Below are 21,401 nucleotides of genomic sequence, written 5' to 3'. Positions count from 1 at the left end.
AGGGGGCCAAGGATTTTTGAGAGGTCCACCATTAATCCCAGCCATTATCTTCCCTGCAAATGCATACTGTGACCTGTCATTCACACCTGTACTATCATCGATAGGTCCATGTATTTGCTGCCTAGGGAGTAACAGCCTTTGGGCTGGGAAAACCTTGCCCTAATTGCAGGTGTGCTGTGGTTGCTTGTGTTTGTGTAACACCCACCAATGAAAAACACTATTTCTTACATTCTCAGTGGTACTGTTGTCATAAATGGAGATTAAGAGGGATGACTATTCAAGGCCCGCTAAAACCTTAAGTCCCATTGGGCCAATGCCCTGCCCCTATCGCTATCACTATGCAACATCTCCTCCAGAGAGCCCCAGCGTTCCAAAATCCCAGTATCTCACCCGGGAATTCAGTCTTTGTGAATTCTGACATGAACTGCACATCTATCAGACCAATTTGATTACTAGAACCTATTTCTTTGTTATATTTGTTTCCTGCCTTTCCACCAAATGAGGCTGGCTTTAACACAATAGAGTTCAATGCGACTTACCTCTGAGTAGACATAGTTAGGAGTTTAGCCTGTGCTCCTAAGACTCATTCCAACTTCCTTTTTGTTTGGAACCAGCTATTTCTCATATCACAGGGCTTATGAATTTGCTGCCCTGAACTCCTTTGGGAGGAAGGGCAGGATATAAATTCAATAAATAAATAATCCCATCTAGAACCCACTTGCCTGAGAGCAAGCCTCATTGAACTCAATAGGACTTACTTCTGATAAGACGGGATTAGGCCTGCTCTGTTAGGCTTCTAATGTCAATGTGGGCACACTTCTGCGCCCTTCAATTCCCAGCATGCAGTAGCAGCAGCAGACTGTATAAACACACAATATTGCGCAAAAAAAGTTTGCACACTGCAGAAGACATGACTGGCAGGGATTAAAAGGCTTAGAGAAACTCCAGGTTATGGGAACTGTTAAGAAACAGTAGGTGCCTTGCGGAAGTGAAGTTGCAATTGCCTCACAGAGATTTACAGGGTAATCTCATGCATGTTTATACAAGAGCAAATTCCACTGGGTTCAAAGGAGCTTGTACGCGAGGAACGTGATCAAGTTTCTGTAATGTTATTACGTAACGTTCACAGCTTTGGAACAAACAAACAGTGGTGTCAGTCAATGCTGCTTTCATTCACACGAAGTGAACCTGGTCCTGAAAATGAGAGACGATGTGAAGAGCAGCAATTTTGCACCTGTTTCCGTTTCCATAGGAATCCTCCAACATCCCTAGTGATGTCGGAAAAGGGACATGGACCAAAGATAGACATGATTGTCCAAACCCTACTTGAGACTTTCCAGACAACCCAGCCTCAGCCTACTTTCCCGCTCAGCCTGAAGCGGCCCAGACCTTACTGCATGCCTTCAAACAGCCCACACGTCTCTTTTCCAATCTATTTCACAAAAATGGCTCACAGAAACATGAGACTCCTATCCTCCCTTGCTGATGGCTGCCATAATTGACACTACCACAAATTTTCGGCCTTTTCTTCCTCCTGCCTAGGGAGGAACATGAAATATTGGGGGTACCTTCCATGTGCCGTCATGATTTCTGTGACACTACTGGGCTCAACTGCAGACTTTTTCTCTTCCTCTCCAACTAGGTACCCACTTAACAGCACCGGCCCAGGCTGGATCCTGGAACTTCCTGAACAAGAGTCACCACAGCCCGGATTGGCAGTGTTAACGGAGTTCAAATTTCACAATGCGTAAGAAAAACCACTTAACTGAAAATTGGCTGGGCTTTAAAAAGTACGCACGGCATTGCCCATGAGCAACTGTGAGCAAGCCATCTTTAAAAGTAGGCAAGAGGTACATAATTTACCAAGATGTACAGAAATTTTGGTGGCAGCTTGTTAACCGCAAATGTAGAACCCTCTGGCTTTTGTGGGGCTGGAATGATGCCTATTCTGCAAAAGTTAAGAGTCACAAGAATCCCACTTGTCCTCTTTCGCCTGCGGCCCCATCCACCCCTGGAATGCGGACCCCGGAAAGCTGCCCACAGGAGAATGTGAAAAATGTTTCCCTTTGTTTACATGCAGACATGGGGACCGCAGAACTATGCGTGCAAGGACCCTGGCCCAGAAGCAGCACTTGGCACAGTGGGGCCATGAGCTCGAGAAGGCCCGTCAAAGCGGCTGATCCTCTCTTTTCTGTTTGCTTAATGTTTCCTTTTTGGTCCAGTGCTCAGCAAAGAAGTGACAGGGTGAAGCTGCCAAGAGAGACACTGACATCTTTATCACCCCAGAATGCCCCGGGGTTCTGATGTCGTGCCCAGGGGTATTCTGGGACAATAAAAATGGTGGCGGCTGAAGCCATATCACACAGCAACTCTCTTCTCATGGCTGGACTGGCTGCCATCCGACATCCCCATCTGACCTAGAAAGCTCACCAGAGGCTGCGAATGAGGGACAGCTTTAAGCCCCACACTGAGAAGTGCCCAGCAGCTGAAGTCATCTCCCTTGCTCCAGAGAGCCTTTGCGCATTGTGTTGAGGCTTGAAGGCATTCCAGGGTAATAAATAAGGCAGTGTCATGGAAAAAATACTTAATTTTGAACAGCAGCTGATAAATTCACATCATCACCATCACCATAATCAATACAGCAGCGGTAGCAAACAACAACAAAGACCATCTCAGGGTTTGAAATATTGTGAAGGCTTTAGAACAAGTAGAGTGACCCAATCGAGGAACTATTTCACTTATTCAATGAGCAACTTCAAAACCAAAAACAGTAGGATGGATTTGGAAAGTGATGCACAAATGGCAAGAGACCACATTTGGTCTCGCTTACCTTGATCCTCTCTAACTGTTGCAATTCATGTTCTGCATCTGGTTGAAGAGTTACCATCTTCTGGCGTGTTATCGTCGCTACCATCTCCTTGCAACAGCTGAGGAAATACATGATGTCACTGTACCCACAGCAATAGGTTACGTCACAGCAATGCCACTTTGATATGAGAAAGCCAGTTTCATCACGTTCCTTCTGTCATGAGGACCATTTGCATTTGAAGTTTACAAATGAGAAAAGTGGGGCAACTAACTGTAGGCAAGGGGGGGGGGGACTACTATTTGAAAGCCAGGAATTACTTGTTTCAAATCTTATCTCTGTGAATTCTCTAGGAAGCCCTGAAAAATGTCAACCCATTATCTCAGCCTCCGTCCCCATTCTGCCTTCTGAAATATGAGAATGATAATACTAATCCTAACTAACAGCATCGATCAGGATTACTGAGAGAATGTATGCACGGAGTACTCTGTCTGACGTGCTCAGTGCCGTTCTTATTGACATCTTTATATGCTCAGTATAATTATAATTATAATTATAGTGATAATAATCATACATTAAAATGTCACACATTAATAACTTCCCTAAACAGGGCTGCCTTCAGATGTCTTGTAAATGTCAGGTAGTTGTTTATCTCTTTGTTATCGGATGGGAGGGCGTTCCACAGGGCGGGTGCCACTAGCAAGAAGGCCCTCTGCCTGGTTCCCTGTAGAACCAGGTGGAACAGGTGGGGCTGAGGCACTAAAACAAACCGGGCCACAAAAACCTCCTTCAGTATTTGGTCATGTCATGATCTACATCTATACCACATATAAATAAAAATGTGCGTTCATCCTTCAGCAGCCTTGTGAGGGAAACATTACTATTCATTTACTGTGCGGGTAGCTGAGACAGAGATATCACTAGATGTGCCCTATCATGTGCTGTCTGTTATTACCAGAGGTCATTGCCACACAGCTTTTCTGTCATGGCTTCCTTCCTGCCTGGTGGGATGACTTTATGAAGTGGATGAGATTCTGTGGGATCAGCAATACCTGACTATGTAGCAGGAGAATGTGCTCAGCTTTGCAGCCAGGCCTGTGGCTTCCCCTTCCAGCTTGAAAATGTTCAGCAGCTTCCTTTCCGCCTGCCTTGCCGCTTCTGCATCAGTCAAGGGGAGGGTATCACGAGAGATGTGGTCTGGAGCCATGTGGATGAGCAGGTGGACCATCCACTTGCTCAGAGCGTTGTGGAAGTCGTTCAGCTGTGGGAAGTTTAGAGCAAGGTGGATTCAAGCTATACCACAAAGTCACAGCATGAACACTACGGCTGAAATCCTAGGTCTGCTTGCACAGGAACAAGTCCCAGGGACTTACTTCTTTTCTCTATACATCTATACATCTCTATACATCTGTACACATGTACAAGACAGACAGAAGAAAGGGGAGCTTTTCAGATCCAAGACCTATCATTAGCCTGCAACAAGACCCACTTTTTATGTTGTTGTTTTTTAGCTTTGCTATAGAAATCTACATCTCTCCAATTCTGCATCAGCTGCAAGTTGACCATTTCAACTGCTCTCAATACAGACACGCAGCAGAACTGCTGGCCTTCAAAAAAGGCTGCTTCTTCTCTCTCTGCCTGACTTACTTCTTTGGGATTGGCTGCTTCTAATCAAGACACACGCTCGGAAGAGTGACGCATGCAGAAACACAAGGAGGGCCTCCTCTGAGCACAGGTAATTATTACCTTACACATAAAAAGGCTTACATTTAGAGTGTTTTAAGAGTGAAGTTTGCCCTCCATTTTAGTTTGAAACAAGTGTGCCTCTGCTGTTAGAAGTTGGAAAAACACCAGGACACCTACTTCATGGCTGAGCTGATCATTTTCTTTCTCGGAACCACTAGTGGTTGTCAGGATCCACTGCTGAATCTTCTTGAACACATCCTCAGGTACCAGCCTTAAGGGAAACAATTCAGTCAACAACAACAACAACAACAACATAACCAATCAGATCAGGACCAGACGCTACCTTAGACTCTTAACTTCCAAAATCATTATTAAAATGGGCTCAAAGAACCTCCAAATTCTGAGCTGAGAATAAAATTCCACACACTGGTCAAGCTGAAAGTATAATTTCAAAGGGCCAATTTCAAAGGCTGCAACACTGATCTGGCAAGGGCTGCTAAACTCTCTTCCTCATAACGGTCTTCTCAGAATCACATCTTCCAGACTTTTTTGCATTCATGAGAGAAAAGACATGGAGCTCTTCTATCTTTTCTTTCATGGTAAGAAAACTAGAGATGAGCCAAGATTACAGGGGAAATCATTTTTGGCAATGACAATACTTGTCTTCACCAGTTGCCATCTGTCTGACAGGTTCAATATTATGGGGATTGATGACAATTTTTTTGCTGGACCCCAGCAATCCAAAGACGCCTTGTTGCTCTCTCCCATACAAGCCAAGACATGGATAAAGGACTTTTAAAATTGCATTGCGTAACATAGGTTTTTGCTGTGCCTCCCTGTCTATTTGTCCTATTGACTGCTCTTGAGGGGCCTTGACATATGCAACAGAATGAGGTGGGAATGAGGTTGTGGAGAGCTGAGCGATGGAGCAGACAGTTCCATCTGAGCCTAGTAGAAATTTGACACTGCATAAAAATGAATCCTCTTGCAAATAGAAAGCAAAGGTGTCAGGGACAGAGGTTCTTGCATGTGTCCACCAGACTTGTGACACAGCCAAAGCAGGAGGGTGTGTTGGGGCAGAGCTGTGGCAGGGTAGGGCAGATTGGCAGTGAGGGCGGGGCTGAGCAGCTGGACCAATCCCCCTCCAGGTAAGGTGTAGCAATGGCATCAGGAGGGGGGCTCCACACGGCTGACCCATACTGATCCATTACTGAGCCAAAGGGCTCTTTAATCCAAGCCTCAGTGTGACCAGCAGCAAAGGCTCCTTCAGATTACCAGCAGAGCTGCAAGGAAAGGGAGAGCTCCATCTACCCCCCTCTCACTGTTCATGCCGGAGGGAGGGGTTAAAGAGCCCCTGCCAGCTTTTTGATTGGGGCAGGAAGAGGTCAGTGGTTGGTGCCAATATTGCTGCACTTTAAACTCTTGCCGAATTCAAAATTCTGTTCAAATTATTAGTTAAATGTGTTTCCACCCAACCATCTGATCTCAACTGATGACTCAGAAGTGAAGGGCTCTGTCATCTGAAAGTGTCTATCAAAAGATTGTTATCTGTCCAGATACAAGTGCTCTACAGAAGCAAAGCAAACAGCTTTGAAAATCATCTTATCTTACAAGCTATGAAATGCTCTAAGCCTTCGGTCCTCTACAGTGTCACCAGAACCAATGAAGCTCAAGAGATCGTCTATCTGGGCTATCCATTCAGAAACTGTCTGGAAAAATTTTATCCACTCCGTTTCATGCATAGAACCCTTTTGCTTGTTGGCAAGCAGCTTGAAGCTCCAGTCTTCCAAGCTGTTGATCAAAGACGTTAAAATTCTAGCAGATCCTGAAGAGAACAAAAAAAATGTAAAATAACAAGAAATGATGTAGGAAGGCAAATCGAGTTAAACATAAACCTAAGGGGTGGAAAACACCATGCTAAGGTTTCATCAGTGCAAGCTAGCGTTTCTGCTTCCCTGACAGAACGATGCTGTTACAAATCTACAGTGAAACCACAGTTGGAGTACTGATTACAGTTCTGGTTGGCTCATCTTAAAAATAAAAAGGATCAGAAAAAGGTGGGCAAAATGATCGAAGGGATAGAATGACTGCCCTACGAAGAAAGGCTGCAGCCTTTGGAACCTTTTAGTTTAGAGCAGGCACCCCCAAACTCGGCCCTCCAGATGTTTTGGGACTACAACTCCCATCATCCCTAGCTAACAGGACCAGTGGTCAGGGATGATGGGAACTGTAGTCCCAAAACTGCTGGAGGGCCGAGTTTGGGGATGCCTGGTTTAGAGAAACGCCGAGTGAGAAGCAACATGATAGAAGTTTATAAAACAATGCGTGGCATCGGGAAAATGGAGAGAGGAAGTTTATTCTCCCTCTCTCTTGTAACTTTAGAACTTGCGGCCATTCAATGAAACTGAATGTTGGAAGATTTGGGATGGGCAAAAGAAAGGACTTATTCAAACAGTGCACAAACTATGGAACTTGCTCCCCAGGAGGCAGTGATGGAGGGCTGTCAGTGGCTACCAGCCGTGAAGACTATGCTCTACCTCCAAGTTGGAGGCAGCAATTCTTCCAAATACCACTTGCCGGGAACCACAGAACAAGAGAGGTGACCTTGTGCTCATGCTCTGCTTGTTTCCCATGGGCATCTAGTTGGCCACTGTGAGAGCAGGATGCTGTACTAGGTGGGCGACTGGCCTGATCCAGCAGGCTCTTCTTATGTTCTTATGAATCGTATCAGGAAAAGGTTCTTAATTTCCTTTGCCAGAGGTGCTCAAGAAAATCTTTTTGGAAAAATCCAGCTGTTTCTCACCGTTATCTCCACAAATCCTTATACGGTACTGCTCACAGAGAAGAGTGGACTGCTTGTTGATTCTCTCCAGCATTTTCAACTCAACAGGCATCCTTCCCTTGAGAGTCTTGTGACGCCCATGCACAACAAGTCCCAGATCCACCCATTGCTTCTGCAGATTAGTAGTCACCGTGAGGGGCTCTTGTCTCAGAAGGAGGATTTCTCCACCAAACTGCGCCAACTCCTCATTCAACATCTAGCAGGAGAAGGGACAAATGCCATAATTTCCTGAAACCTTTCTCAGGGACTGTATGCTCAGTTCAAGTCCACGCAACAAGGTGAGCTCCCATTGCTCTGTCCCAGCTCCTGCCAACCTAGCAGTCTGAAAGCACACCAGTGCAAGTAGATAAATAGGTACCACTGCGGCAGGAAGCTAAATGGCATTTCCGTGCGCTCTGGCACTCGTCGCGGTGTCCCGTTGCGCCAGAAGCAGTTTAGTCATGTTGGCCACATGACCCGGAATGCCTAACGATTTTAGGACCAAACGAGATGTGAAATCGTGGGCACTGGAAGGGTACCACTGTTTATTTATTTATAACTTACAGAAAGTCAACCCTTGCTCCTTCTAGACGCTCCAAATTTGATTGAAGTAATGAGTGATGTGGGGATACTCAACCTTTTCCCCGTGAGCAATTTGCCTGGTAAGACTTGCTCTGCCCTCCCCTATGCTGCTTTTCTCCACACAGAAGAAAAAAGATAACAAATAACTTGTGTCCTTTCACACAAACTGGAGAGGAGTGAAGCAGCAGAGGTAATTTTGGTGAAAACACACACAAACAAATCCGAGGAGGAACATGAAATTCAACACCAGGCTAAGACTGCTGCTTTCCTTGAATTCAGAGCCCTGCCCTACAGCTGCAGTAAGCAGAGGAATTTCACACTCTTCCTATGCCATATCAAGCTTGCCCTTTACTGGCTGCAGTGATAATATGAGTCAATGAATGCATTGATAAACATTAGCAGAAGCAGTCCTAATTAGGGACTGAATGGCTGCACAAGCCACTTTTAGCTTCCTAAGGCAGAAAAACATTTAAGGACAATAAATAAAGTGATGCATGATCGGTTGCCTACAAACAAGCATGTTACCTGCAGGGAAGACATCTAAATACCCAATACATAATAATATTTAATACCGTGTTCGTTGTGATTGGTACTGGAAACCCCTTACCTTTTCCCAGACCTTCAGATCCACAAGGATTTGATCCAATAAAGAGGCTCCTTTTGCAAAAGTGTAAGTTCCTTTTCCACTGGGAAGTCAAAGAGAGGAGGTGGGAATTATATAGCAAAGAATACACTCTCTTGTCCAGGGTGTCTAAAGTCGGAATAAACTCCTGCTGTGTGCATACCTTGCTTGAGACACAAAGGAAGAAACTGAAGCACCTTCAAGAGCCTATTGTTTGGAACTTACTCTGAATGGGTTTATCACTGTGGCTTTGCTTAATTCAAGGATGCCACAAAGGGTCACCATCCCTAGCTTAATGCATCGCTTGGTCAGTCTAAGGATTTGACAAATGAACTTTAATATTCATTGATGGCCTTTGCAATGCAGCACCTATCAGCAATTAGGAGAGCACAAGAAATAGTTCAGAGAGAGCTTTCCAGTTTGAATTTAGGGAGAAGCAACTTGACTATGAAGCAACTTGTGTGAATATATTCTCTGAGAAATACAAGCAGGTATGGTGGATTCGCTGCCTGCTGCAAGGTTATCTGTTTACTTCTAATAGGTTCTGCTTCTATAACTGTAAATAAACCAGGTATTTCAAAGATAGCTAAGGAGTAACCCTTGCACAAATTTCAGGATTGACAAGATAGATCAGCTGTATGTGAAATCAGTGTTAGCTCAGTGCTGATGGCAACCTGATGTTTAAATCAAATACACATAGCGGCACCCTTAAAAAATTAACCTTTTTTTTTAAGGAATCAGAGGAAGCTGAGCTGATAAAAAGACAGTTGGAAAAATATATGCTAACAAAGCTATATTCGACGGATGAAAGTACATTATGTTTGACATGATTGAGAATCGTGGACTCAGGGACAAAGAATTATGAAGCGTTAAAATCGAGATGTGGAAAATATGGAAACAACGAGGAGAAGCAGGACTAAGATGTGGAGACATGCTTCAGAGATCCAGACCATGGGGAGCTCTGAAAAATTAATACATATAATTTGGACATAATTTGGTCTTTTTTATTTTAGTTTTTTATTTTAATTGGAGTAATATGATTGGATATATTAAATGGATGTTTTTAACTGGACAATCAATAAAAATGATTTTAAAAAATGATCTTTGACCATGTACTGCTCCAGTGAATGTGGAAGGCAGCACAGAGGCCCCCCAATAATAAAGGATCATTCCTTGAGACTCACAGAACATGATTCTGGAAATAACTGAGCCAACCAGCCAAACCATTCTGAATACTCCTAGCCCTGTCCCTACTGGTTTCTTCAGTTTGTTCCACTTCTGTGCCAATTTGGCTCACGCGTTCCCGAAATTCCTGTGTCAGCTCCTGCAGAGTGGAAAGATCAGTCGCATCCTGAATGAATCACAAGAGAAAAATGGGATTGGGGGGTAGAGAAAGAATCCATAAGAAAAATAGATTTTTAAAAAGCCATAAAGATCAAAATAATCATAAAAGCCTGCTTACAGCAGACATGTAAATTGCTAAGCAAATAATACTATGCATATTTCCACAGTAAGGTAAAGGGACCCCTGACCATTAGGTCCAGTCGTGGCCGACTCTGGGTTTGCACTGCTCATCTCGCTTTATTGGCCGGCGTACAGCTTCCGGGTCATGTGGCCAGCATGACTAAGCCGCTTCTGGCGAACCAGAGCAGCGCACGGAAACGCTGTCTACCTTCCCACCGGAGCGGTCCCTATTTATCTACTTGCACTTTGACGTGCTTTCGAACTGCTAGGTTGGCAGGAGCAGGGACCGAGCAACGGGAGCTCACCCCGTCGCGGGGATTCGAACAGCTGACCTTCTGATCGGCAAGTCCTAGGCTCTGTGGTTTAACCCACAGCGCCACCAGCATCCCTTATTTCCACAGTACACACAGCTAAAATCTTACAAGTGCAACACTGACATTCAAACATGCATCGCTGGACATATTTAGACTGGGACATAGACTTTTAATCATATGAAGCATTAGACACACTGCTGCCAGTCAACACTACCAGCTTTTTAGCCATTTTGCCAGCCTGGGCCCAACTAACATGGAGTGTCATAAAACTGTTCTAAATATACAGTCGTCCCCTGCTCCCTGCCCCACTTCTCCATGAGTACTCGAGCAGAGATGTAATCCAGAAAAACAGACTGTGCAATGGAGACACATATGCCCAGAAACAATATTGTTGCTATGCCGCCCTTCATTCAAGATCACAGAGCAGAAAAATACAACACGAGAACACAAACTACATTGGAAAACAAAAGCAAATCAATAATCCCCCCCTCCCACAAACACATTTTAAGGGCCATAAAATGTTTAATCAGCCAAAAGCCTGGTTACGGAGAAACATTTTCAGCTGGTGCCTCCCTTGGGAGAGCATTCCACAAATGGGGAGCCACCACAGAGAAGGCCTGTTCTCATATTGCCACACTCCAAGCCTCTCATGGAGGAGCCACATGAAGAAGGGCCTCAGATTATGATCAGAGGGTCCAGGCCGGTTCATATAGGAAGAGGCAGTCTGTGAAGTATTGTGGTCCTGACCATTTAAGGCAGGGGTCCCCAAACTAAGGCCCAAGGGACTCGTTTATCCGGCTCGCAGCGACCCCCACTGCTGCAGCCCGCTCTTACTGGTGCTGCGTTGTGTGGCTGCCCACGTCCAGGTCAGAGGAGCACCAGAAATAGCTTGTGTGCATGCGCAAGCGTTATTTGTGCATGCACAAGCATTATTTCCGGTGCACATCCAGGTCGGAGGAGGCCTGTGCACATGCGCACAAGCTATTTCTGGTGCACATCCGACCTGGAAGTGCGCTGAAATAGCGGGTGCATACGTGTATGGGCACGCGCTCCCCCACCCTCCGGCCCGCCACGTGATCGGCGCTGGAAACACCGGCCTGAGGCACGCCAAGTTTGCTGACCCCTGATTTAAAGCTTTATAGGTCAAAACTAGCACTCTGAATTGGGTCCAGAGACTAATGGGCAGCCAGTGCAGTCATGCCAGGATCAGTATAGTATGCTCAAACCATCTTGCCCCGGTGAGCAACCTGTCCACTAAATTTAGCACCAGCTGAGGTTCCTGAACTGTCTTCAGAGTTTAGATTACACATTGCAGTAATCTAACCTAGAGGTTGACAAAGCACAGGTGACAGAGATTAGGCTATCCTTGTCTAGATAGGGGCACGGCTGAGTCAGCAGCTGAAGCTGATAGAAAGTACTCGAGCCTCAAGTGACAGCAAAGGATCCCGGAGTACCAGCAAGCCACCTTTCCCACACAGCCACCTTTCCCACACAGGAACAAACGAACAAAACTAGCTGACATCCCTTTCCCAGTTAGGTGCTCTTAAGCAATTCTACCTGTGATGACAACATCATAATGAAATGCCTCATGCCTTTGACCCAAGCCTTTTCACTGTCATACATTCTGCGAGCCAAGATCAGCTTGTTCTTTTCAATTACCTGAAATGGAACATAAGATGATTAACGGGATGGAGCGTGCCCAATTAAGTATGCACAGCACAGCTTACACGTTTGAGGTGTTTCGTCAACAAAGCTGTGAAACTAAATGACTGGCTTCACATGATAACATTGAGACAGCTTTTCAGTAATCTCCTTGTTTCGCAAAAGGATCTAAGGTGTGTTCCCTCAATACAGCTTTCTTCATCAAATGGCATTCAAGATTACAACATGGAGGAGGAGGGAATTGTGAATTTCACTGGCCAGGAAGGTGCATTGCAACAGCAGTAGAAGAGGGGCAAAACCATCACCGTTCTCTTCCCCACCCACCACAAAAATAAGAAGCAGTTTGCACTCTGCAAATTTGTACTTTCTAATTAGTTTGAAATTAAACTTAGTGCATTGTGCTATGCACCACATATGCACAGGGATGTTTTGAGTTCTGGTGGATGCCTACAATACCAAGGTACCAAAATATATTCCCCTGCCAGTGAAGATCCATTTCCAGAATTACAACTAACTATTTCAACACAATATTTATGTTTTTAAGGAGAATAATGGCTGGTTAATGCTCTAAAACAACAGCAACAACAACTGCTGTGTTACATTCATATGGAAATCTTCCCATCAATTAAAATTAATACAAACAAACAACTTTAAGGCACAATCCCTTAATCCTTGAGTTTTTCAGGATTTGATTGAAGGCCCCTACACTAGCGTATGTTGAGCTATGCCCACATTCTGCCAAAATGGGACAGTGGCATGTCTCGGAAGGAGTGGGACTATGTCAAACTCTGAAACTCCTTCAGATGTTGTTCTTGGCCCCTACTCCAAAGTCACACAATTCAAACCAAAGAAATGGTATTCAGTCATAACACTGCCACTGTTGCAAAGGTCACTGGGTGAGTGGCTGCTTTGTGTTTTGTACTGCTTGTCTTTTCTCCTCATTTTTTGTACTGGGAGTACATAGGATGGCAACTAACTTTTGCCAGCATAAGTGGGTCATTGGCTGGAAGGCCCACAAGATTGCTCAACCAGACTTTTCAATTGTGTAACAGCTCTATCAGGAAACTGATGTCACAGAAATTAATGTTCTTCATGCCTTTCACCCCTCTGTTCAAAATGGGACGGTGGGTGTCCAATCCTGGCCTCCAATGAAAAGGGGGCACGTTTGGGGAGTTGTCTGTTGTAGAAGAGGCTGAATCAGTTCAAGCAGGACATAACAGGGAGAGAATAGCATTTTCAGCAAAAGCAAAAGCACGCAATGCCTCTTTTGCCAGCTACCTTGAGAGCCAACTCATACGTAGCATTGCTCCACAGCTCTTTTTCTTGGGTTAACTGGTGGATCTGGGCCTCAAGTCTTCTTCTCTGCAATTCATACAGTTCGCGATATTCATCCAAAAGGCTGAAGGGGTAATGACATGAGATATAAATATAAAGGCCTTCTACTATTCTCCTACGGCAACCCTAGCTTCCAATCTTATCTGGAACTCACTTTGCATTCATCTCGGAATCCTGGACCGCCTTTGCCAGCTCCTCATAGGCTTTCTCTGCTTCAACAGTGACTCTACGGTCATGTTCTCGGATGGTATTAAGCTCCCTGCAGTTGAACAGAGCAATATCCTCAGCTGCCTTGTACAATCACAACTTTTTTTGGCAAATTTGAATACAAGCACCAGTCAATATCATCACCTTGTCAGTTTTCCTATAGCTTCCTTGAAATGGAATAATTCATCTGTAATGTGTTTGTCCATTACTCTCTGTGCCATCATTTCTCTGTAGAGATTTCTCATCTGTCTTGGAATTCGTTCTAGCAGCTCAACATACCTTTGTCTGTAGGAGAGACGATGTCAGAAAAAGTGAGCCAGGTGGTGGTGGTGGAATAGCCCTGTTTCACTCAAGCATATTTGCTAAGCAATCATTTAAAGAGAGAATCCTTTCTGAAAATAGCTGGGGAACAATAAATATAGAATAAAGCTTTTTGCACACAAGCAGTTAGAACTCTCAATGCGCTCAGAATGCTGAAAACAAGTTGACACTACACAGCAAAACTGCCTTATCTGTCCTGACACCCATTAATATTATAACCTCAGGAAATATATTGGTGTATGAGGGGGTAGCCAACATAATGCCCTCCATATGTCCTTATGGGGAAACTAGCGCTAGTTGAACTCATGCAAAACCAACATTTAAATTCCATTTCCAGCTGACTGCATGCTTCAGCGCTGCAAAAGAGCCCTAGTGCAGAAGTCAGCTATCTTTGTCATCGTGTGGATTGGAATAATCATGCAGCATTATTAAAATGTAATAATCCCTGAGATATGTGTTAGGGTTTCGTTTCCTACTTTGCTAATGTTTGGGCTTGCTTGCTCTTTGGTAAATTAATAGATTATTAATGCATTTATTGAGGAGCATGGGAAGACAGCTTGAGTCAAATCTCTCTGCACAAGGTGGAAGGTTTTTATATTTAAAAGGCGTCAAAGAAAGATGACAAAGATAGCTGACTGTGCAGTGCTGCAAAATGCTGCAGCTTCATAATTCTTCTTCTGCTATCCATGGGGATGGCATGCAGGGCAACGATGTCCTGCCTCCTGACCCCTGGAATCATATTCAGACACCCCGGCTCTCTCACATTTCACCAGGCATTTCCCGCACACTTTCAAGCACATCTTGAAAGAGGAAATAAAGAATGTGGGATGTGACATCACATGGACTAGCAAGTAGTTTAAAAAAAAACAAATCAAAGGCAACATTCCCAGAAAGCTGACTTCTGTGTCTAGTGCAGTACCACAAGCTGTGTTTTTTCTGCACTTGCATATAGAATCATAGAATCATAGAGTTGGAAGAGACCACAAGGGCCATTGAGTCCAACCCCCTGCCAAGCAGGAAACACCATCAGAGCACTCCTGACATATGGTTGTCAAGCCTCTGCTTAAAGACCTCCAAAGAAGCAGACTCTACCACACTCCTTGGCAGCAAATTCCACTGTTGAACAGCTCTTACTGTCAGGAAGTTCTTCCTAATGTTTAGGTGGAATCTTCTTTCTTGTAGTTTGGATCCATTGCTCCGTGTCCGCTTCTCTGGAGCAGCAGAAAACAACCTTTCTCCCTCCTCTATGTGACATCCTTTTATATATTTGAACATGGCTATCATATAATTGTACAGACACTCAAACCTGCAGTGCAGGCCAGAACAATCACATACTCCTCTTCTTGCAGGACTAATTTTAAGGTGTTGAGCTCCTTAGATCGCTGACCTGAGCTTGGAAAGGAGCTCTCCCCGTTCTGCGCAGTCCACGCTGACTTGCCGGATGATTTCATGAAACACTATGTTGTAGATGTTCTGCTCCACCTTAAGCACCTCCAGGACATTGTGCATCTTGGGAAAGAGGCAAGAAAGAAGTCGTGATTTTTGTAGAGCTAAGCATGAGCTGTTTCATACTGCCTTTATTGTCATCATTGGGGGTTTTTATTGCTTTTATTTCTAGGCACCCTTGAAAGTATTTTTATTGAAAGGAGGCATATACATTATTTAAATTAACAAATGAATGCCAGTCAGTTAAATGCTTCAGTCATGTTCTTCATTTATCAGGTGGATAATATTTTTAAATCACAAATGTGTTTGCTTGCATATATGTTTGTCCCTTATCTTAAATACTGTATTATTAAAGAATTTACAAAGCAGTGAAAGTGCTAACAAACCTCCCCTGCCATTCTTAAAATGCTATGTCTGCCTTTGCCCTAAATACTAGGTTGCATGTTGTACTCCAGTATATTAATTCTCTCCATCTGATAATCTAAGATTACTCCCACTTATTCTTTCAGTTTGACAACACAACAACAAGTCTCTTAATGGCAACAAAGCACCTGGTAAGTCAGGAAAGAACTATGTACAAACTCCACAGCAATATTGTGTCATAGTACATGAATCCAGGACAAGGCCAGTGAAACACAAGACTGCCTCAGTGACACAGAAAGCTTTAAACCAGGAAGAGCAAGATGAGCAACAGCGTTAAGAAATCAGTAACTGGGGAGCATGGATCGTATCAGGATCCTCAGGACATGAGCACCCAATGCATTAGTGGCTACTATTTCTTGACACCTTAAAAAGCTAAAGGTAAAGGGTAAAGGACCCCTGACAGTTAAGTCCAATCATGAACGACTCTGGGGTTGCGGCGCTCATCTCACTTTACTGGCCGAGGGAGCCGACGTTTGTCCGCAGTTTTTCCGGGTCATGTGTCTAGCATGACTAAACCACTTCTGGCGAAACCAGACCAGCACACAGAAACGCTGTTTACCTTCCCACTGGAGCGGTACCTATTTATTTACTTGCACTTTGACGTGCCTTCGAACTGCTAGGTTGGCAGGAGCTGGAACCGAGCAACGGGAGCTCACCCCGTCGTGGGGATTTGAACCACCAACCTTCCAATCATCAAGCCCTAGGCTCAGTGGTTTAGACCACAGCGCCACCTGCATCCCACCTGGACACCTTAGAGAACTGCTAATAGAAAACGGCGTTAGTCAACCATGCTGGCAAGCTGCATGTAAGTTCAAAGTATGCAGGAGAAGAATGACATTATGTATCATATGCAGTCCCCCTGCGTCTTGGGGACTTCAGTGAAGACCTGCATCACATACAAAAGGTAATCAAATGAAAATGTGAATAATTTAAGCTAAAAGTACACAAGTCTCTGGAGCGCCCGCAATGACCAGGGCCATGGTATGTGCCACGGCTTGCTCTTGGAGCCTCCATTTCTTGCTATTACGTTCCCAGTGACTGAAGGGACATCAGCTGCCTGCTTTTGCACTACCCTGCCTTTAAATAAATTATGTTATGAAGGAGCAAATCTTTATTCTTTGCCTTCTCGGAATCCACACGAACCTCTGTTTCTGACAGAACAACTGGCACAAAATGTTCAGGAATAGAGTACTCGACTCTGATTTTCAACCTGCTGATTTTCAACCTCCCAGTCAACTGTTCCTAGTAAGCATGTGTAGCCAGAGTGGGAACCCTAAACCTATTCCCAGTGTCAACCACTTTGTGGGGTGCATGGCTGATTCTTTCAACTGATTCTGCTTGAAAGCAAAGAATCAAGAGTGCACCAGATTCTTCGTAGCCTGGCTTTAATTTAAGCCATGGCTGCAGTAGAAAAATGCTCCCTTGCAGGTGCAACTTAAATCTAAGCCAGGGATGCAAAGGAAGAATTGGGAGTGCCCTGAGAGTGAACTCCTGCTTCTTTCTTTGCATCAAAAAGTCAGTTCTTTTTGAATGTGGCACCTTTTTCCGTTGTCATGGCAAGGCAATAAAAAAGAGTGCCAAGTTCAAAAAGCGATGATGACTTTGATGCAAAGGAAGAATCGGTAGCATACTTAAGAGTGCATTGCCAATTCCCCTTCCTTTAGCCAGAGCTGCAGCTTGAACTCTCATATATGACGTCAGATCTAGGGGAGGTGGGCATCACTTGCCTCAAATGGCTGGGGGACAGCCTCTAAGGTCTGGCAGGCCTAACGGGGCCCATAAACTAGAGGTTCACCAGCAATGATGTACAGTATAACTAGAAGTGGGCAATATCAAGGAGGATGAGATTGAATCAGGATTGGCAGGAATTATTTACCTGTGAAACCCCTGTTACGCCAACATCCTTATTATTTGTTCCAGCCCTTTCCAGCATGGTGTCCATCACCTTCATCAGCTGCAGGACCTCCAGCCTCCCAGACGGCTTCCTAACAAGGCAGCAGGAAAGGGACACGCCTCTGATTCACAACACCTTCTATAGCATGCGCTACAAAAGCATCTTGATTCAGAGTGTCACTCACATGGATGGGAAAACCCGCAGTCTGTTTTCATCGTCTTCAAGTAGGGTTGTATATTTACTGCAACAGATTAATAATGATGATGTTAACAGCAATAGACTACTGTACTTGAAAAATCTCTTTGGACTCTAGGATTCAACCATTTATTTTATTTTTATTGTATAAATTTAAAAATACAGTAGACTAAGAGACGGGCCACTCTGTTGCAGGCAAGTGAATTAATTGAAGAAGTTCTCTCTTACAATGAGACACACGGTGACATAAAACAACTACAATGAACCTGAGTAAGTAAAAGAGTGGGGCTGGGGAATGGTAATCTAGTATATATTTCTCATGAAGATGGGGCCCAAATGAAGGGCTAGGCTAGATGAGATTATGCATCCATGTTTGTCTTTGTTCTTTTCCCACCTTGTGTCATTCAAATTTATTTTCCTTCCAGTCTAACTCCAGTACAAGAAGTGAATCAGGCTGGGAGAAAAGTGCCAGATCAGAGATGCCCAATGGGCAGAGTGCAACCCTGATTCACGCTTTCAAGCCCTAATTCAGATTTCTGGCCTCTGGGCTCTGTTAATCAATCCATAGTAAACAAATCTGCTTGCAGTTTCCCTCGTTCACATCTATGTTTGAGATTTTTTTATTTAAAAAATCTAATTCTGACTGATGCAACGCAGGAGCAACTAAAAGAAGTGCAGGAACACTCACTCATCATAACACTCCAAGCGCAGGACACCTCTGTTCTTTAGAATATGAAATTCCTCTGGAACAAGACTGTCTGCTATACCTGTTGGCTAAAGACAGAACAGACAGAGAAGGTCTTAAAATATGCTACTATGAGACATAAGGAATCCACATACTCCCAAGAGGATATATAGAGCTGGGTTTTTATACAGGCACACACACCTCCACTTAATGTGCATCCCACTCGCACACGACCGTGTTTATGTGAATCACCACGAAATAAATATATAGACTTGCTTTCCCTTGCTGGAGGCCTTGGCTTGGTTTACAACTGCCTGCTTGTTTAATTGCCTGCCTGCCCATCTGCATGCCTGCCTTCTGGCTGGGGCAATTATTCAGATTAAGTGCTTAACCATCTTTAAGAAAAACTGTGATTAAGTGCTACAACTGCACAGGACTATTATGTACAGCCTAGAAATCAGTGGGTAAATGTTTTTTTTTTTTTTCAGCCAAGCAAAATAAATAGGCAAATGCCATCTCAGACTCCTTGTGGCTTTGGGGAGTGAATTTAGCAAGCTTAGAAAACCATGGCACACAAAAATGGTAAAGTCCTCATTTTCAATTCCCACTGCTCATTCCAGATTTAAAATATTATGCTGGGTGGGGGAAAAAATTCAGAACACTCTAGTCAATGCTCAGCTCAAAGTCCATCTTGTCTCTCAGCATTCTGAAAGAATTTGTAAAAGCTGTTTCCTGTGTTTAAAGTTATCACAGTTTCTCGATACAGAGTCAGATTCAACTCACAAGTTTAGTTGCAGTGGGTTCCTGCTGCTGCAAATTTGTTGAAGTTTTGTGAGAGACAGGAGTTGGGGGAGGATTCTTTGCCTCTTTCTCAGCAGCGAGGTCATACAGAAAAGAGACATCCCTTAAAAACACAAAGAAAACTATCACTCAGTTATGAAGGCGAAACTGGTCCACTGTGCAGCCGCCACCTCTCTTCTGGTTATCAAGAATTCACTAAGTATCTGATCCAAAGGCAAGTCCTTTGCTATTTCAACCCAATATTTCAACCCAATAGTGTGTCTACCACTTTCTGCCAGCGTTCTGCCTCAAAACCCTCGCTGCAGCAACAAACTTCCCATTTTCCCTGAGTACCCTGATTACGGTTAGCCACCCTCATATAACACAGAATCATAGAATTGTAGAGTTGGAAGAGTCCATGAGTTCTTTCTGATGTAGTCAGAATCTCCTTTCTTGTAACTTGAAGCCATTGGTTCAGGTCCTACTCATGTGACAGCCCTTTAGATATTTGAAGATGGCTATCATATCTCCTCTCAGTCTCCTTTTCTCCAGGCTAAACATACCCAACTCCCTCAATTGTTCCTCATAAAGCTTGGCTTCCAGACCCTTGATTATCTTGGTTGCCCTTCTCTGCACACATTCCAGCTTGCCAATATCCTTCTTAAGTTGTAGACGCAGTACTCCAGGTGGGATCTGACCAAGGCAGAATAGAATAGAATGCGGGTGGTGCTGAGGTCTAAACCACAGAGCCTAGGGCTTGCCGATCAGAAGATCGGCAGTTCAAATCCCCGCAACATGGTGAGCTCCTGTTGCTCAGTCCCAGCTCCTGTCAACCTAGTAGTTTGAAAGCACGTCAAGGTGCAAGTAGATAAATAGGCGGAAGGTAAATGGTGTTTCCGTGCGCTGCTCTGGTTTGCCAGAAGCGGCTTAGTCATGCTGGCCACATGACCCAGAAGGACCTTACTTGTTATCCAATAACCCCTGGCTATTACCAATGCTGGCACAAAACATTTTGCTGCCTGAAATGAACCCCAAAAGGTGTGCCAATCAGATGCTTATGGAAAGACCACATGCAAGTTATGAGTACAGCAGTCCTCTCATGTTATTGTTCCCCGGTGACTGGTATTCAGAGACATCCTGCAGGAGAAATGGGGCAGGGAGCCAGATGAAGTGATGGGAGAGAGAGGGGGGAAGCAGACTCTGCAAGTGATCAGTTGAGAACTCTGGCAAGGAGGAGGGAAATCATGGTGGTGGTGGTCTCAAAACGGACAGTACATGGAAAAGAGGGGGGAAGTGCACTGCAACCAATCAGTTCAGATCTTTTCCAAGAGCAACAGATTGCTTGATGGGAAGAGGTGGAGAAAGAGAAAGAGGATGACAGAAAAAAAAGAGAGAAGATCTGCCTGCTTCTTGCCTCTGCTCCCAGCCACTTTTGGTCTACCAACCACCAACATCTACCCTCTAGCACAGTGTTCCCCAACCTTGGGCCTCCAGCTGTTTTTGGACTACAATTCCCATCATCCTTGACCACTGGTCTTGCTAGCGAGGGATGATGGGAGTTGTAGTCTAAAAACAGCTGGAGGCCCAAGGTTGGGGAACACTGCTCTAGCGGATTACTCTCAGCGGAAGGCAAACTCCTTCATGGTTCCCCCTATCCCTGAGTTAAAATGGAGCAATGTGTTGACAAGGAGGGTCTTGGGGTCTTGAAAGGGCTGGTTTTCAAACAGTGGTGGCCACCGCTTTTGCCAAGTGCGCCACAAGTTAAACCCATGTGTGAAACAGAGCCAGCTTGCTGAATGCTGAGCAACATATGCAGCCTCCCGTGCACTGGAATGGTTTGGCTCTGCGGGTGCAGGCAGCAGCATGAGGAAACAGGCCGAAGTGCAAACTCTAGGCCAGTCTTCCCCAGCCGGGTACCCTCCTACGTTTTGGAGTACAACTCCCATCATCCCTGATCACCAGCAGAACTGGCTGGGCCTGATAGGGGTTGCATCCAACAACATCAGGAGGGTGACAAGTTAGCAAAAGCTGCTCTAAGGTCATAGCTTGGTTCATGGGCATTCCTGCTCATCTCCAAGCACACCATCACCTCGGGTTAGCCACTCTTGTCTAACATACTTAATGGACGTTTCCCTAGCACTCTCCTTCAGCCTTGCAC

General features: G+C 44.7%; 1 protein-coding gene across 5 annotated transcripts in view; it reads right to left on the bottom strand.

Annotated features, from left to right (window-relative positions):
• Positions 1 to 21,401, bottom strand: part of AXDND1 (axonemal dynein light chain domain containing 1) — a 34,955-nt gene that overhangs the window by 8,065 nt on the left and 5,489 nt on the right. For 3 of the 5 annotated variants that reach the window (XM_083621567.1, XM_083621565.1, XM_083621566.1), the window contains 16 exons: positions 19,247 to 19,367; positions 18,467 to 18,552; positions 17,768 to 17,824; positions 17,566 to 17,674; positions 15,208 to 15,329; positions 13,644 to 13,784; positions 13,447 to 13,551; positions 13,236 to 13,356; positions 11,853 to 11,954; positions 9,702 to 9,868; positions 8,503 to 8,581; positions 7,296 to 7,530; positions 6,104 to 6,317; positions 4,670 to 4,763; positions 3,859 to 4,067; positions 2,831 to 2,927 (listed from right to left, as the gene is read on the bottom strand). In XM_083621567.1, coding sequence (XP_083477693.1) covers positions 2,831 to 2,927; positions 3,859 to 4,067; positions 4,670 to 4,763; positions 6,104 to 6,317; positions 7,296 to 7,530; positions 8,503 to 8,581; positions 9,702 to 9,868; positions 11,853 to 11,954; positions 13,236 to 13,356; positions 13,447 to 13,551; positions 13,644 to 13,784; positions 15,208 to 15,329; positions 17,566 to 17,674; positions 17,768 to 17,824; positions 18,467 to 18,552; positions 19,247 to 19,367 — 2,059 coding nt within the window. The remainder of the gene's footprint in view (positions 1 to 2,830; positions 2,928 to 3,858; positions 4,068 to 4,669; positions 4,764 to 6,103; positions 6,318 to 7,295; positions 7,531 to 8,502; positions 8,582 to 9,701; positions 9,869 to 11,852; positions 11,955 to 13,235; positions 13,357 to 13,446; positions 13,552 to 13,643; positions 13,785 to 15,207; positions 15,330 to 17,565; positions 17,675 to 17,767; positions 17,825 to 18,466; positions 18,553 to 19,246; positions 19,368 to 21,401) is intronic. The other 2 variants (XM_083621569.1, XM_083621568.1) reach the window with 1 other exon arrangement.

This window comes from Podarcis filfolensis, assembly GCF_964270895.1.
Source record: "Podarcis filfolensis genome assembly, chromosome: 6".
Lineage (NCBI taxonomy): Eukaryota > Metazoa > Chordata > Lepidosauria > Squamata > Lacertidae > Podarcis > Podarcis filfolensis.
The sequence above is the reverse complement of the archived record's forward strand: the minus strand, read 5'-3'. Positions and strand labels throughout refer to the sequence as shown.